Source organism: Branchiostoma belcheri, unplaced genomic scaffold, assembly GCF_001625305.1.
Source record: "Branchiostoma belcheri isolate BF01 breed outbred unplaced genomic scaffold, Haploidv18h27 scaffold245, whole genome shotgun sequence".
Taxonomy (NCBI): domain Eukaryota; kingdom Metazoa; phylum Chordata; class Leptocardii; order Amphioxiformes; family Branchiostomatidae; genus Branchiostoma; species Branchiostoma belcheri.
Genome location: NW_017803849.1, coordinates 72494 through 86739, shown reverse-complemented (window position 1 = coordinate 86739; position 14246 = coordinate 72494). Strand labels below are relative to the sequence as shown.

Genomic DNA, 14246 nt, shown 5'->3' with positions numbered 1-14246 from the left:
GGGGTTTCTCTTTTGCACTGGATTTTTTCCCCACCAAACCCCAAAAAAGCATAAGAAACACGCTAAAAATAACCCCAAGCCCAAACCTCTGCTTGGAGAGTAACAACTATGCACCATGTAAGGTGGTGTAGCTGTACTCACGATAGGTAGATTCTGGATAGCGTCTTGGCGACAGGTGTTCTTACTTCTTGAAGGCAGATGTACTCAAATTAGCGTCTTGGAGGCAGCTGTATCCAGGCTAAAGTCTTGGCGGCAGGTGTACTAAGAGTAAAGTCTTGAGTGTGTCGCACCTGTTTCCTGACTGGCGCTCATGTAAGCACTGACTGTCGGGCTGAACTAACACACCTCCCCGCCCGGCCCGCCTCACTGCGTGTGCACCCGGCGGATCGGAATGTCGCCGTGCGTGATTCGGGCAGGACGGGCGAGTTATAAATCTTCTATTGTTCAAGCCATCCAATGCTAGCCTGCGTACCATCCTGGTTTAGTTTACGCGTGTGTATACATGTGTACGTAAGCTAAGGCCACAGCAAGTATATTTTATGGATGACATCCTCCGCAGACTCCGATCTAATTCGATAGGGCGAAAAAAACAAGGCAGGCCAAAATCCTAAAAAAGTCAAACAATATTTTTTTATTCATCGGCAACATCACATATGACGTTAAACCAATGAAATACAACAATACAACAAGGTATACGTAAAAGTAAAAGACAAAATCAGAGCCTTGTCTCCTCTCTTCACATTTTTACCCATTTTCGGTAGGTTGTCCACTGTCACAGAGCAACATTTTTTTTTTCCAAAATCGGGTGAAAATCAATGCGCGCGTACAATGTACAAAGATTACTTGCTGTGGCCTAACCAGAATGGTACCCAGGCTATTCCATGCAATTTCAGGGTGGGGATACAAAAATATTCTGGATGACCAATGCTGATATTGTTTCTCTACTGTTATTTTTTTTTTTAGCAGATTTTCATAATTATTTCATACTTGAAGCGTTAGCACAGAAACAAGCTATACGAGGCGTCCCTTTATTTTGGGGTACCACCAATAAATAGCTAGAACCAGCATGTCGTATAATACGAAACAAGTAACGTTTTCCGTCAACGACATCACATTTTTGCACCTTAGATATCATTATGTTACAGGATAGGATTGGTTCAACCTACTATATGAACAGATGACTTAGATAATCTCTGAAATTGCCTTGGTCAGGGCTCGGAATTAAAGTTGGTCCAATGGCCACAGACCACTTAAGATTAGGCTGCTGGAACAACTAAAGACAATTTGGGACATTTTGGGGACAATAGAAAAATACTCAACATCAGTGTCAATGTCAGCCCTTCTTTTGTTTATCAGGCACACGTCCCGGCTTTTGGCTCCAAAAAGTCCCCCCACCCCCCAATGCCCTATAGACTTTGCAATTATAGTGCGCCTGGGAGCAAGAAACATAAGCAAAAAAAAGTTGACTTCAAGTTTAAGTCATATAATAAGTCATAAGCTGACTTTCTTACAACACATTCACGACAGTTTCCAGAGTGCCACATTTGTTGTCGTGCTCCTGTCCTGCGACAAAAGTCCTTGTAGAAGAGGTCAGTGCAGACATGGGTAGCGGTATATAGGACCTGCATACCTTTTTCGTTAGGCGTAATTGGCCTTTTAGTAGTAATCCGTAGGCAGGCTCGCAAAAAATCAACGTAATTCGTAATCAGTATATAAGCGGCAAAGCGTAAAATCGAAATCAGCTCTCAGAATTTAACGTAACTCGTATAATCGGCGGCGAAAATTTTGCGTACTTCGTAATCACTACCCCCCCCCCACTGCAGGCCCTTATGTATTTACACACGGTCAGGAGATGGACTCAATGTAAAATTCATGGCTCCAAAATCCCAGGTTAAGCTCACCTCTGGTGTGTCAACAATCACACCATCACAGAAGCGTAAACACGCATTATAGTTGTGCACTGTCCTCACTAAGGGGGTTTATCACAATACACAACAGCGCTACAGTAAAAACACTACTCAGAGTGCTTTCCAGACGCTTGAAATTGAAGCTCCTTTTAAAATTTAGCTGAGGCCACAACGCCTTAATTTTATGGATGACATCCACGCGCGCCTTGATTTTCACCTGTTCTAAAAAAAAAAAAAAAAAAGAAATCACGTCCTCCAAAGCTCTGGCCTGGCTCCAGGCCTGGATTAAGTCCATGGTAGCTGGCGACAATACGTAGCCGGTGGTAACTTTGGAGGATGGCAACCAGGCTACTCAAGCTCCACGACTCAAGAACTCAGTACATACGTACAGTGTTGATTCAAAAATTATACAAAAAGCCAGCATGTGCCGACTTGTCGTTTTCTTTGCTGTGTACTGCCGCATTTTCACAATACCAGCTTTGCATTCCTGTGGCTTTAAGTAGCATTTTTATTTTTGGTCGGAGTTTTTTTATTCGCCCGCGCGCACTAGTTTAGAGGTATTCAGAGGATGTCATCCATAAAATTAAGACGGTGTGGTCTAAATAGCGTTAGTCAGTCTAAAACTCATTTTCTGTAGGGGCAACATTTGTACTTCGATGGACCTCTGCAAAATATTTCTCCTACGTTGGACAATTTCTATAATTTTCGTAGTTTACCAGGAAGTCAGGAGAGGCTAAGTCTTAGTCTCTAACACCGGGGGTTCAAAAATAGTAAAATTGAACAAAAAGGATAATAATAGAAGAAAATTTATTGCAAATATATGCCCGAGAGCTAATTACATATACAAACAACGTGTATGAAAAAGAAAATACAATGGTATGAGAGACTATGTACAATGTTATACTACATTCTACAGCATACGTGGTCACTACTGGCTAATTTTATTGGGTTTATTTATTTATTTATTTCATTTTCACACACCAGCTTTGACAAGTTGATTTTCAGTGGGGCCCAGTTTACAGAAATAATAAAACATAAGTTAATACTTAAACAGAAGTAACTGAGAATTGTATGTATAACATAGATAACTCAGGTAACCAAATTATACAACAGCTTGACTTCTAGCTTCTCTTGGGGCAGTAAAAAAATTCCCAGGGGAGTTTGGCTCCTTCGAAGGAGGAAATTAACGCAAGGACTGACTCTCCTGGCCAACTATTTCCCTTTTTTGCCGATTGCTACAATCAGCACCCCTGTAGGAAGGCCTGGTGGAGGCTGGCTAAATTTAGAACCATCTCAGCAAGAAAAAAAAACCTTCATTGTATCGTCTGAAAAGAAAAGGAATGTCACTTAATCATCATGAAATCGCGTCATACTCGGTCTTTCAATAGCTGGAATGCCGTTTGTATGTTGCACATTGAGCAGGCATCAGGAAATTACAAATAGTGATGAATAATTAATTCCATCAACAATGATTAATAATTCATGAGGTACAGTTGTGTGGCAAGAATCCGAAGCCCTTGTCGTGTATTTGTGGACAATCATGTTTTAATTACGGGATGACGTCAAAAGAAACGAGAATTCGAAGATCTCATACCTCCATAGAATATTTGACTTTTTGTAAATGTTTTTTATTTGTCTCACTGACTATGAAAATAAGGTCGTTATTAGGATAGTCTAGTTTAATTTAGATTTTCTAAATTTAAATGACAATATTTCTAGTGTAAAACTCCTCTCCTTTGTCATACCTTATTTCAACATGTCCTCATTTAATGTAAATGACCTCTACATTAACATAATATATACATAGTCGTGTTAATCTTTGGGTAACTTACACATGTCACAAGGTATAAAGTTCTCATCATTCACCAATAAGAAGTCGCAGAATTAAAATATTAAATATGCAAATTAGATCATTATTTGCATAATTGGTATCTGTTGATGTTCCGCCTGCCATAGATTAAACAAATTACATGTATAAAGTACTATAATATAAAACACCGTACTTATAAAATCTCATTCTTTATTTGCATAATATGCATTTGATTCTGGACAACTCTCTCTCTCTCAGCTACCTACACACCAAAAATGACGAAAATACGTTGTTCCCATCTGGCTTTTAAAGATTTCACCAGAAAGTCCCCTGCAGTTCCAGAACAAGCCGCAAGGGAGACCAAACCCACACCACTTATTCCTGACAGGAAAAGCTATCTGTCACCAAAAAAATCAAGACCATAGCATGTTCAGGACAAAAGATACAAAAACCGGAAGTTCTGCTGCAGTACCAAGGTCATCCACCAGGAGGCCCATATTTGACCTTGATCTTCGTCTTCCTAAGACTTACCAGCATACCAAATATTATCACAATCCATAAAGGCGTTCTGAAGTTATGCTGACTACAAATGTGCGGAAACACAAACACATGTACACACAGAGACAGACAGACACGCCAAAAGCAATACCTCCATTTTTCATGGAGGTAATCAGGCAGCAGTGACAAGGGTAAGGAAGGGTTGTTAAGAAAAATAACAATGATGCAAATAAATCGTCCCATCACCATTGTGTTTCGAAGCGAGATAAGAGGGCCTGCATGCCCTTTTTCGTAAGGCGTAATCAGGCCTTTTAGTCTTCGCAAACCGTAGGCAGCCTCCGAAAATTTTGCGTAATTCGTAATCACTACCCCCATGCAGGCCCTCAGATAACGATTCAACGTGGAATTGCGCACAGCTTGAAGGGGTGAGCCATCAGTGTGATTCTCATTATGCCCTCATCAGACGGTGGAGGGGCGCCCTCTGGCGGCTTGAAGGTGAAGTTCTGCAGCAGGCTGGAGAACAGCAGGAATAGCTCCATCTTGGCGAGCTGCTCTCCAAGGCACGTGCGTCTTCCTGGAGAGATATCACAGTGCATTGAAGGGCCTCTATATGTATCTGGATATAGCCGGTATAACCACCCTTCGGTGTAACACACCAGCTTCTGTATCTGTATAGCCGGTATAATCACCCTTCGGTGTAACACACCAGCTTCTGTATCTGTATAGCCGGTATAACCACCCTTCGGCGTAACACACCAGCTTCTGTATCTGTATAGCCGGTATAACCATCCTTCGGCGTAACACACCGGCTTCTGTATCTGTATAGCCGGTATAACCGCCCTTCGGCGTAACACACCAGCTTCTGTATCTGTATAGCCGGTATAACCGCCCTTCGGCGTAACACACCAGCTTCTGTATCTGTACAGCAAGTATAACCGCCCTTCGGCGTAACAGTCACCAGCTTCGCAGGCATGCGGTGCGGCGGCAGCTGCATTTTACTGTAAACATTGTTTAAAGCTCATGCTTTACTTTGTGACAGCGAGTTCCACTCAAGGAAGAAAGTTTTTGAACACCTCAATTCTTGGGTGATATCAAACTCTTGTGCTATAGGCATGACTATTCCTTGTTCTATTTTTGGCTGGTAATATGTACCTAGTAGTTGGTACGTCCACCAGTTTATTAGTTATTTCATAAATCATACATGGTCTGGACATTTTCTTCTGTCTCTCATTGACACCCATTGACTCTCATTGTCTCTCATTTTTACATTATTAAGCATTGGAAGTGACGTAACAAAACTTGGGATAAACGTCTAAGAATACTTATGTATTAAAGACAAAGCTTTAATTTCCAAATTTTCGGTTGACTCCATCAACCTTGTTCACGGAATGGACCCGTCTACCCTTGGAACGTGACGTCAGAGACAAGTAGTAGCGGATCATACGTGCCAGATAACTTGTGTCGCCCCCCGTCTCTGTCTAGTTATCTGGCGCGTATGACCCGCTACTACTTGTCTCTGACGTCACGTTCCAAGAGTAGACGGGTCCATTCCGTGAACAAGGTTGATGGAGTCATGATCAACTGAAAATTTGGGGTAAGTCCCAATTCTATAATCTAAGTGTTAGAAGTTAAAGCTTAGTCTTTACTTCATAATGATTTGTACCAACACAGATGAACTTTCATGATAAGTCTTAGAATACTTACCTCCAGAAAATGGCATGAATGACTTCGGTTTGTTAATGATCTTTCCTTCTGCGTCCAGAAACCTTCCGGGGTCAAACCGGTCCGGATCCGGCCAGTAGGCGGGGTCCATGTGGAGGGAGTGCAGGTTCGTCATGACCTGTAGCAAGTTGGAAAAGAAATGTCAGTAAAATAAATTGGGACAAAACAAACCAGGGAATGGTCAATTCCTGTTTAATAAAAAAAGAATTTTTAAAATTTTTTTCTTACAAAACCCCAGTATCACTACAATCTGATTTGTTTGTTTTCCTTGTTTTTTTAATCATTTGTTTTAATCGTTAATTTTTATGTCAATTATCTAATCAGTTTCTGCAACAGCGACCTGAATTATAAGACTTTTAAAAATTTCTTTTCGTAGATGTAAAAACTAGTTTACACACTTCAGTTATTATTTCTGTGTCTTGATTTTGTTTGATTAATCAATTTTTTCATTGTTTAATTCTGATGTTTAATTTGAATATGTTTTGTCATGTATCATAGTTACCTTTGTTTGGGGTAGGCCCTTTAAAAACCACCTAGGTTTCTGGCCTACCCCACATATTCTCTTATTGTTATTGTTTGATTATGTAGCTTTTTTTATACGTGCAAATAATAAACAAATAAACAAATAAACAAAATGGCAGGCTGATCACTATCAGACTGTATACAGAGGAATCTAAGGACAGGAAAGGATGGAGGAAGCCGCCGCTAGAGTTCAGCGACTATAAATAAGTATAATCCCTCAAGACGAGAATTGTACAAGGTAGCAGTAGTAGTGTAACCCAAAGATTGCCTAGACCCAATCGTCTTCTCTCCTAGCTCTTGATGATCATGAGTTCAATAGTATGATGAGAGAAGGGTTCAGTAAGGTTTCACAAAAAATGCATAAGCATTTGTGGCGACTTGTTTCCATCCATACAGGGCAAAGGCCAGGAATCCGCGCATGTCTATTGGTGCACGTTTTAGTATATAGAGATAGGCAAGACAAAACCAAATGTAAAAAAGTATTTTTTGGGGAAAATGTTGCCTTTTTGGAGCTGGATGGTACAGGTAAGGTTTCTTGAATTTTTATTTTGTTGAGAAAACAGACTTTCAGCCATGTTTGAGATGTCCAGCACAGAAAAGAAGATATATGTTTACATGCATTGCTGTGCTGTCCATGGGAGGTCAGAGGTCATCATCCATTGTAAACAATAATTCTAACTATGTTTAGGTGCGTAGGATTTTGAAATTTTGGTCTAAATAGACAGTTTAGATGATGTGCTACCCAGTCAATGTGTGAGTTGGATGGCCTAAACTCAGGTAGGTGACTTTTGATGCCCCTTTTCTGTCATGTTTTACTTGTATTAGATGCCTATTTTCTATTCCTAGGCTGTGCCATACATGTGATGAGAGTTGGAACATTGACACAGCGTGGTTTAAATAACAGGACTGAGCAGAGCACTTTGGACTAATCTCTCTGGCTGTTTACAGCTTAGAGGAACATATTCAATATTTTGTTAAAAACTTCTCTGTTACAGTATTGAGATCTTTGGAATAATTCTTGAGATTTTTTTCCATTTTAACGAAGCGTGAAGACCCCCCACTGGGGGTCATTATGATCCGCTATGTAACAGAGAGGTTTTTGACAAAATATTGGATATATACCTCTAAACTGTAAACAGCCAGAGAGATTAGTCCAAAGTGCTCTGCTCAGTCCAATAATAATCTGCTCGCTGTTCTATATAGTTAACCTTAGCTCCCGTCGGTAGATGGAACTGGCCCACTGTGACGTCTTGCGTGGTGGCGTGAGGCAGACCGAGAGGACCAACATGGCGGATCCGCTGTACCTCCATCACAGTGGCCTGGGTGTAAGGCAGCCGGGCACGGTGGGACAGGGTGGGCAGGGCGCCTCCAACAACGGCATCAAGCTCCGACTGGACCTACATGTGAGGTTGGTTGAGCCGTGAGAAAGCAGGTAACAGTGAAAAGGTGTTAGCATTGTTTATCTAAATAAATACACGTATTAAGTACTCTTCAAGTAGCAGTTAGGTCTGTTTCTGGGAGTCCAGTCATGTTTTGTACTTTGAGGATTTACTATAAGGCCAGGATACCTTCCAAGAAAGTTGGCAAAATAGAGAGACCCGACAAAACTCATAAAAAGGCTTTTAAACAAGATCAAACAGACCTAACTTCTGCTTGGAGAGTAACGCGTTAGTATCGTAATTTATTCTTAATAAGAAGTTTATTGCAAATTCGTGCCCAGAGGCTAATTGCAAATTACAAACATAAAAGAACAATGAAACAGAGTATAAAATAACTAAAATGTACATGATAAATGATAGTTGTCTAGAGCTATAGCTATGTTTAAGACTATATCTTAGGGGTTTGACTTCTCCTTTTTAGACCATGGAAGACGTAATGTCCCACCTTTTCCAAAATTATTGGGGTTTCGGAAGGTAAAGGAAGTTTAGTAAAACTGTGGTAAATTGTAGAAGTTTGAATAGTCAACTCATTTCAAGCGTTGATATGAAAGGAACAGTTTGAGATAAAGTGTATTTCGTCTTCATAGAATCAACAGACATGTACCTTCTCTTGGACGTCTGGGTACATGATCATGTACAGCAGACACCATCGCACTGTGTTGGAGAGTGTGTCCAGTCCAGCGAGGAAAACGTCGTACACGAGATATAGCACTTGTTCCTCGGTGAAATCTTCCACCTTTTCCTGCCTTTCAAGTTCGACCAGGCAATAGTCGAGGAAGTCTCGCGGATTCTCGCGGTCCAGGGCCTGGCGATGGCGCGAGATTTCCTCCCAGAGAAACTCGTGGATCTTCGCGCTACACTTGTTTACATCGTGGAGAGACCTGTTCACTGAAATGGGGAGAAATATAAGTTATTTTTAGACTTAACGTGAAGGGCTGGACACTTGGATGCTTTCTCTATAACAACAAGGCAGAAAATACCTAATAGCATTCGCTGCCTATTCACCAGTTTCCCAACCCCAGAAAGCAATGCGAAAACAGGGGGTCTAAACTCATTTGCATAGGACAGGAAGGCATCGCAATGATCCTGTTGACGTCAAACAGCTTGCTTTTCACTGTGTTTTGGGGTGTTGGGGCATTTTATGCTCAACGTTAATTAGATTACTATGGGGGACATCTGACAACAAATATGCAAATGAGTTTAGACCCCCTATTTTCGCATTGCATTCTGGGGATGGGAAACTGATGAATGATTAAGTTCAAGTTATTTCTAAGCCTGAAAGTAGCTCAATGATATGCTAGCACTCGGCTAGAATTACAACAGATACACTGTATCATAAATGTTCATTTAAAATTTTGTTCCACATGACAAATCTCACTGGGTCAGTCTATTGAATAAGACCAGAGTGACTGATCAAAACCTCTATGTGAGAACATTTCCCTTGTGTGTGAAACAAAACTTTATACTTTCAACAGATACATTGTATTATGAAAAATTTAAACTGTTCTCCAACTCATAAATTTCACTCACCGGAATTTTCGACTGAATCACTCAGTCTTCCTCAGCTATCTGACTAAAATGCTGTGGACACGTGATTTTCCCCGCATGTGACGTCAGTAAAGGGTCAAAGGTTGTCTAAAGCCGATATTGCCCCCCGTCCCGGTTGATGCTTAGGTCACATTTCAAAACCGGGGCCCGGCCGGGCTGTCTGTGCGAACGAAAAATTAACTATTCTTATCAAGAATATAGAGAAATAGAGCACATGATTGTTATTAAGAACTTTTCGATGTTTTGTTGTCTTCTGTATCGTAGTTTTTGCTCCCAAAAGCTGCCCGACCGGGCCCCGTATGGGAATTGTGACCCCAGCATGAGCGAAGGTTGAAATAGAGTTGGAGAACAGTTTAAATTTTTTATAATGTAATTTACCGACTCAGATGAACCTTCAAGCAGATACATTGTACTTACCCCCAGGGACAAATCGCAGGAACGGGAACACGTTAATGACCTGCCCGGCTCCCAGTCGGTCCATCGTGACAAGTATCGCCTCTGACAGTTCCCTGAACCGCTCGTCGCCGTAGTCAAAGCGATTTCCGAACACCATGGAGCAGATGACGTTCGCTATAGTGACCTGCAGGTCACTCTGGGGATCAAAGGGCTGGCCTCCATTTTCAGCAACCTATCATTTACATCATTTGTCATATTATTCAGTTTGTATGTTTTCTGTACGTTATAATTTGTCCTGTTTCTTTTATATTTATATTTATTTATTTATTATTTATTTTATATTTATTTATTCTTTTATATTTTTTGTTCCTATCATTTACATCGTTTGTCATATTATTCAGTTTGTTTTCTGTACGTTATTAATTTGTCCTGTTTCTTTTATATTTATATTTATATTTATTTATTATTTATTTTATATTATTTATTATTTTATATTTCTTTGTTCCTTTTATTATCACGACGATTATGATTGTACCCAAGTTAGCTCTTTTACTTTTTCTGTTATTATATTATGTATTGTTTCTGTACAGGGAGGGTTGAAAACCGCCATTGGCGATATGCTACCCCTGGATAAATAAATAAAATGAAATGAAATCAACCTACACGAGAAAAAAAAACGTAGCGAGAACGTAATGGACTTGTTGAATGATTCAACCGTTTTACTTCTAGATAAAGAATATTACAACAGGCAGATAAAGAATAATATCACGATATTTTGCTGAGTGGAATGATAGGAATTTTCACCACCAATAAAGGGGTTTGATCTAGATTTTCTCTAGAAGGAGCTCAACGTACTTCTCAGAAGAGTCACTGCCTCTTTAGCAAGCGCTATAATAAAAAATATAATACGCAAGGACCGAATGTTATCAGTAAGGCCACACCGACTCAATTTTATGGATGACATCCCACTACCAGGTGCATGAATGTGAAAATTATGTGAATTTCGTGCAAAATTTTAATGAAATGTGAAAAAATGTGATGTAATGTGAATCCCATTAGAAATATGTGAAACCCAAAATGTGATTTTTTTTCAAAATGTGAATCGTCAAATGTTATTTTATGTGAAACAATGTAACTGTTTGAAAAATGTGAATCGATTATGTGAAATCACACAACCCGAAAACATGGCCAAAAAAAATAGTGAATTCAAAATGTGAGAAGATGTGAAGAAATGTGAAGCGGTTTTACCCCGCAAACTGAAAGGAGTCAAATGTGAAATTATGTGAAGTTCAAATCACATTTTTTTCACATAAGAGGTCAGAATGTTATTTTATGTGAAAATGCTTCTTNACATAATTTCACATTTGCCTATNAAAAATTAAGGAGGCTGAACTCCCCATTCTAGTTTTAATCTTGTACTTTTTCGGTGCATACCAGGGATTCCCTTAATAACGGGTCGGGGACGGAAATATCTGGCACGAGTTTGCGAGTTTATTTGTTTACTTGTCCTAACGAGTGACTTGGGGACTCATTAATTCGGTTCTTCAAGATACTGTATAAGTTTAAAGCATTAACTTGATGTATTTCATGATGCTTACATGAGATTTTGTACAGACTGCCATTACAAAATGGACCAAAGGGTTTCAAACATGTGATTCTTTACTTTAGTGTTTTAAACGCCTTGACTGGCCTTGGCCAAACTATCAATGTGTCGCGATATTCGGCGCTTTCACTTGTAAAATGGATAATTAGCAACACAAGAGTGGCACGCGAGAGGGAGTGGAGGGGGTTTTCACACCTTTTGTTCGTTGATTAGTACTGAATGATAGATAATAATCACATCATACAATAAGGTAATAGGCCTGTATTGTTTACAATACACATTCGCGCGCTTGCCCCACAAATGATCATGATTAGCCCATTCAGTGGAGAAGACCCACAAGTACACTTACCTTTTACATATTCTGTCAACTCACATGATTCCCGGTCTTGTGTAATCACGAATCACATTAATTTCACATTTATTTCACATGTCAAAAATGTGATTTGATGTCACATTTTTTCACATTTTGCGTTTTCGTGAACATCACATAAATTTCACATTTCGCGGAATGCCAGATGTCTTCACATCTTTTCACATTTTGTAGTCAAACCCATTTCACATAACTTTCACATGAAGACACATTTTTAAAAATGTGACTCAGGTTAACATTGTTTCACATTTTCACTGAGACTACGTTTCACATAAAAATCACATAGACATCGGCGGAAAAAGAACATACAGGCAGTCACATAATTTCACATAATGGGAGGAGATCCAACATCACATTTAGATAACATCTTTTCACATTTGAAAATGTGATTTTTCTGGACCGTTCACTGCAAATGTGAAAAAAATGTGACGCAAAATAATAACATTTTTTCACATAAAGGTGTCGCGCTTCAGAAATGTTATTTTATATGATTTTCTGTGAACTTATGTAATAAAATGTGATGCTGTTGAACCTCAAAAAAATTCACATTACATCACATTTTTTCACATTTCCTTGAAATTTTGCACGAAATTCACATAATTTTCACATTTATGCACCTGGTAGTGTCCGCGCGCACATTGATTTTTCTCATGTCGTCCTAAAAAAAAAGATCACATTCTCCGAGGCTCTTGCCTGGCTCTAGGCCTGGGTAGTCCACGGTAGTTAGCGACAATACGGAGCTGGGCACCCAGGCTATCGAAGCTTCACGACTCAAGAACTCAGTTGCAAATTCACAATACCAGCTTTGTATTCCTTTGGTTTAGTAGTATTTTTATTTTTGACCGGAATTTTTTTTTTATTCGCCTGCGCGCACTAGTTTGTTGGTTTTCAGAGGATGCCATCCATAAAATTATGTCGGTGTGGCCTAAACATGCGAAAATATGTGAGGAATCTACCTTGGCGCAGAGGCAGCCCGTCTCTTCTCGAATCTTCCCCTCCATGCTGCCCAGGCCTTCCTTCACACCGAGAGTCCTCAGGACTGTGGAGGCGAACTTTTTCTTCTGTTTGAAGGGTTTTCCCCACCGTGCACTACCCACACCTGGTGCGTCCATGTACATGTATGCAACAGATAGGATTTATGACGAAAGTAGTATGTAGGATGCAAGCCGTGGACGACTCCAGTAATCCTTTTTGCATGATAATGCCGGATACAGAGTCGTGGGGCACTCCATAGGCCAAAACCAACCTTTGCCGTGCCGGGCCTCATGCAACGGGCCGGCCCCGGATTTTTGGTGTCCCTGGCTTCCCGACGCACTCACCTGCCGGGCCGGGGGGATAAGACCCTAAACAAACGCAGCATTTAACCGCAACACGGCCTTAGAGCACGTAACTCCATACAAATCCTAGACGATCGGCGCCATGTTGAATTCAAGAATCGGCCCGCTAAACAGGGACAAATTAGCAGGTGAGTGCGTCGGGAAGCCAGGGACACCAAAAATCCGGGGCCGGCCCGTTGCATGAGGCCCGGCATGGCACGGCAAAGGTTGGTTTTGGCCTATGGAGTGCCCCACGACTCTGTATCTGGAATTATCATGCAAAAAGGATTACTAGAGTCGTCCACGGCTAGTAGGATGCATGCTCTTGACAACATGGGCTGCTAAATGCAGTAGTATAATTGCACTATTACAAAAACTAAATGTAAAATGCCTGTAGGGTACATAGCTATGGTGAACAAGATACGAGATATAACTCAGCATACTGCCAGTGAAATGCATTGGCCAGAGCAGAAACTTGACGCCACGAATCATTCATGCGTGAATCCACAACAAAACGTTGACCTTGAAGCAGGTTTAGTAACACATACCTTTCCCAAACCCAGTGATGAGGTCGAATATGTAATTTGTCGGCCTGGAGGCGAACAACTCGGACCTATCCACGAGCGCGTCCTTGACGGCAGTGTAGCCGTTCAGAACCACCACATCTTCCGTCCCGATCCTAACAGTAAAGACGTCCCCGTACTCCCGCCTCCACGCCGTCAGCTTGAGGTGAGGCGCTCGGCCCAAGGCGAGGAGGTGCCCGAGAACAGGCCACCATCCTGCCGGGTAGGGAGGCAGGTTCCTCGGGCGTTTGAGATACAACCACGCTAGAAGAAAGGCAAGGATGAACACAAGAGACGTCTGGAGATTTAAACGGGGAAGGTAAAGAATCTCTGACGAGAGCACGCCAGCCGCCATTTTCTTCAAGAATGTTGTACCTCTCCAAGGTCATCTCGGGTCATTGACACCTGTCTAGCAAGCTGACCGTAAACACAGCTGTCCTTGAAACGTAAACAGAGCTGTCTCTGTGAAATGTAAAACGTGACAGATTCAGGTAGCGTATCGTTACATATCATTTCGCAAGCTAGCGTTTGTTTCATGTCCACATAGAAAAA

The 14246-nt window shown here is 40.9% G+C and overlaps 1 protein-coding gene across 1 annotated transcript; it reads right to left on the bottom strand.

Moving 5' to 3' along the window:
• Window positions 1–4601: 4601 nt before the first annotated feature.
• LOC109471284 (cytochrome P450 2C31-like) lies at window positions 4602–14049 on the bottom strand. Its single transcript, XM_019770568.1, has 7 exons — window positions 13680–14049; window positions 12772–12914; window positions 9864–10074; window positions 8503–8786; window positions 7668–7856; window positions 5920–6055; window positions 4602–4789 (listed from the first exon to the last, which is right to left on the bottom strand). Exons 1-7 carry the CDS (start codon window positions 14047–14049, stop codon window positions 4611–4613), a joined length of 1512 nt encoding a protein of 503 aa, XP_019626127.1. The 3' UTR covers window positions 4602–4610.
• Between the last annotated feature and the right edge of the window lie 197 nt (window positions 14050–14246).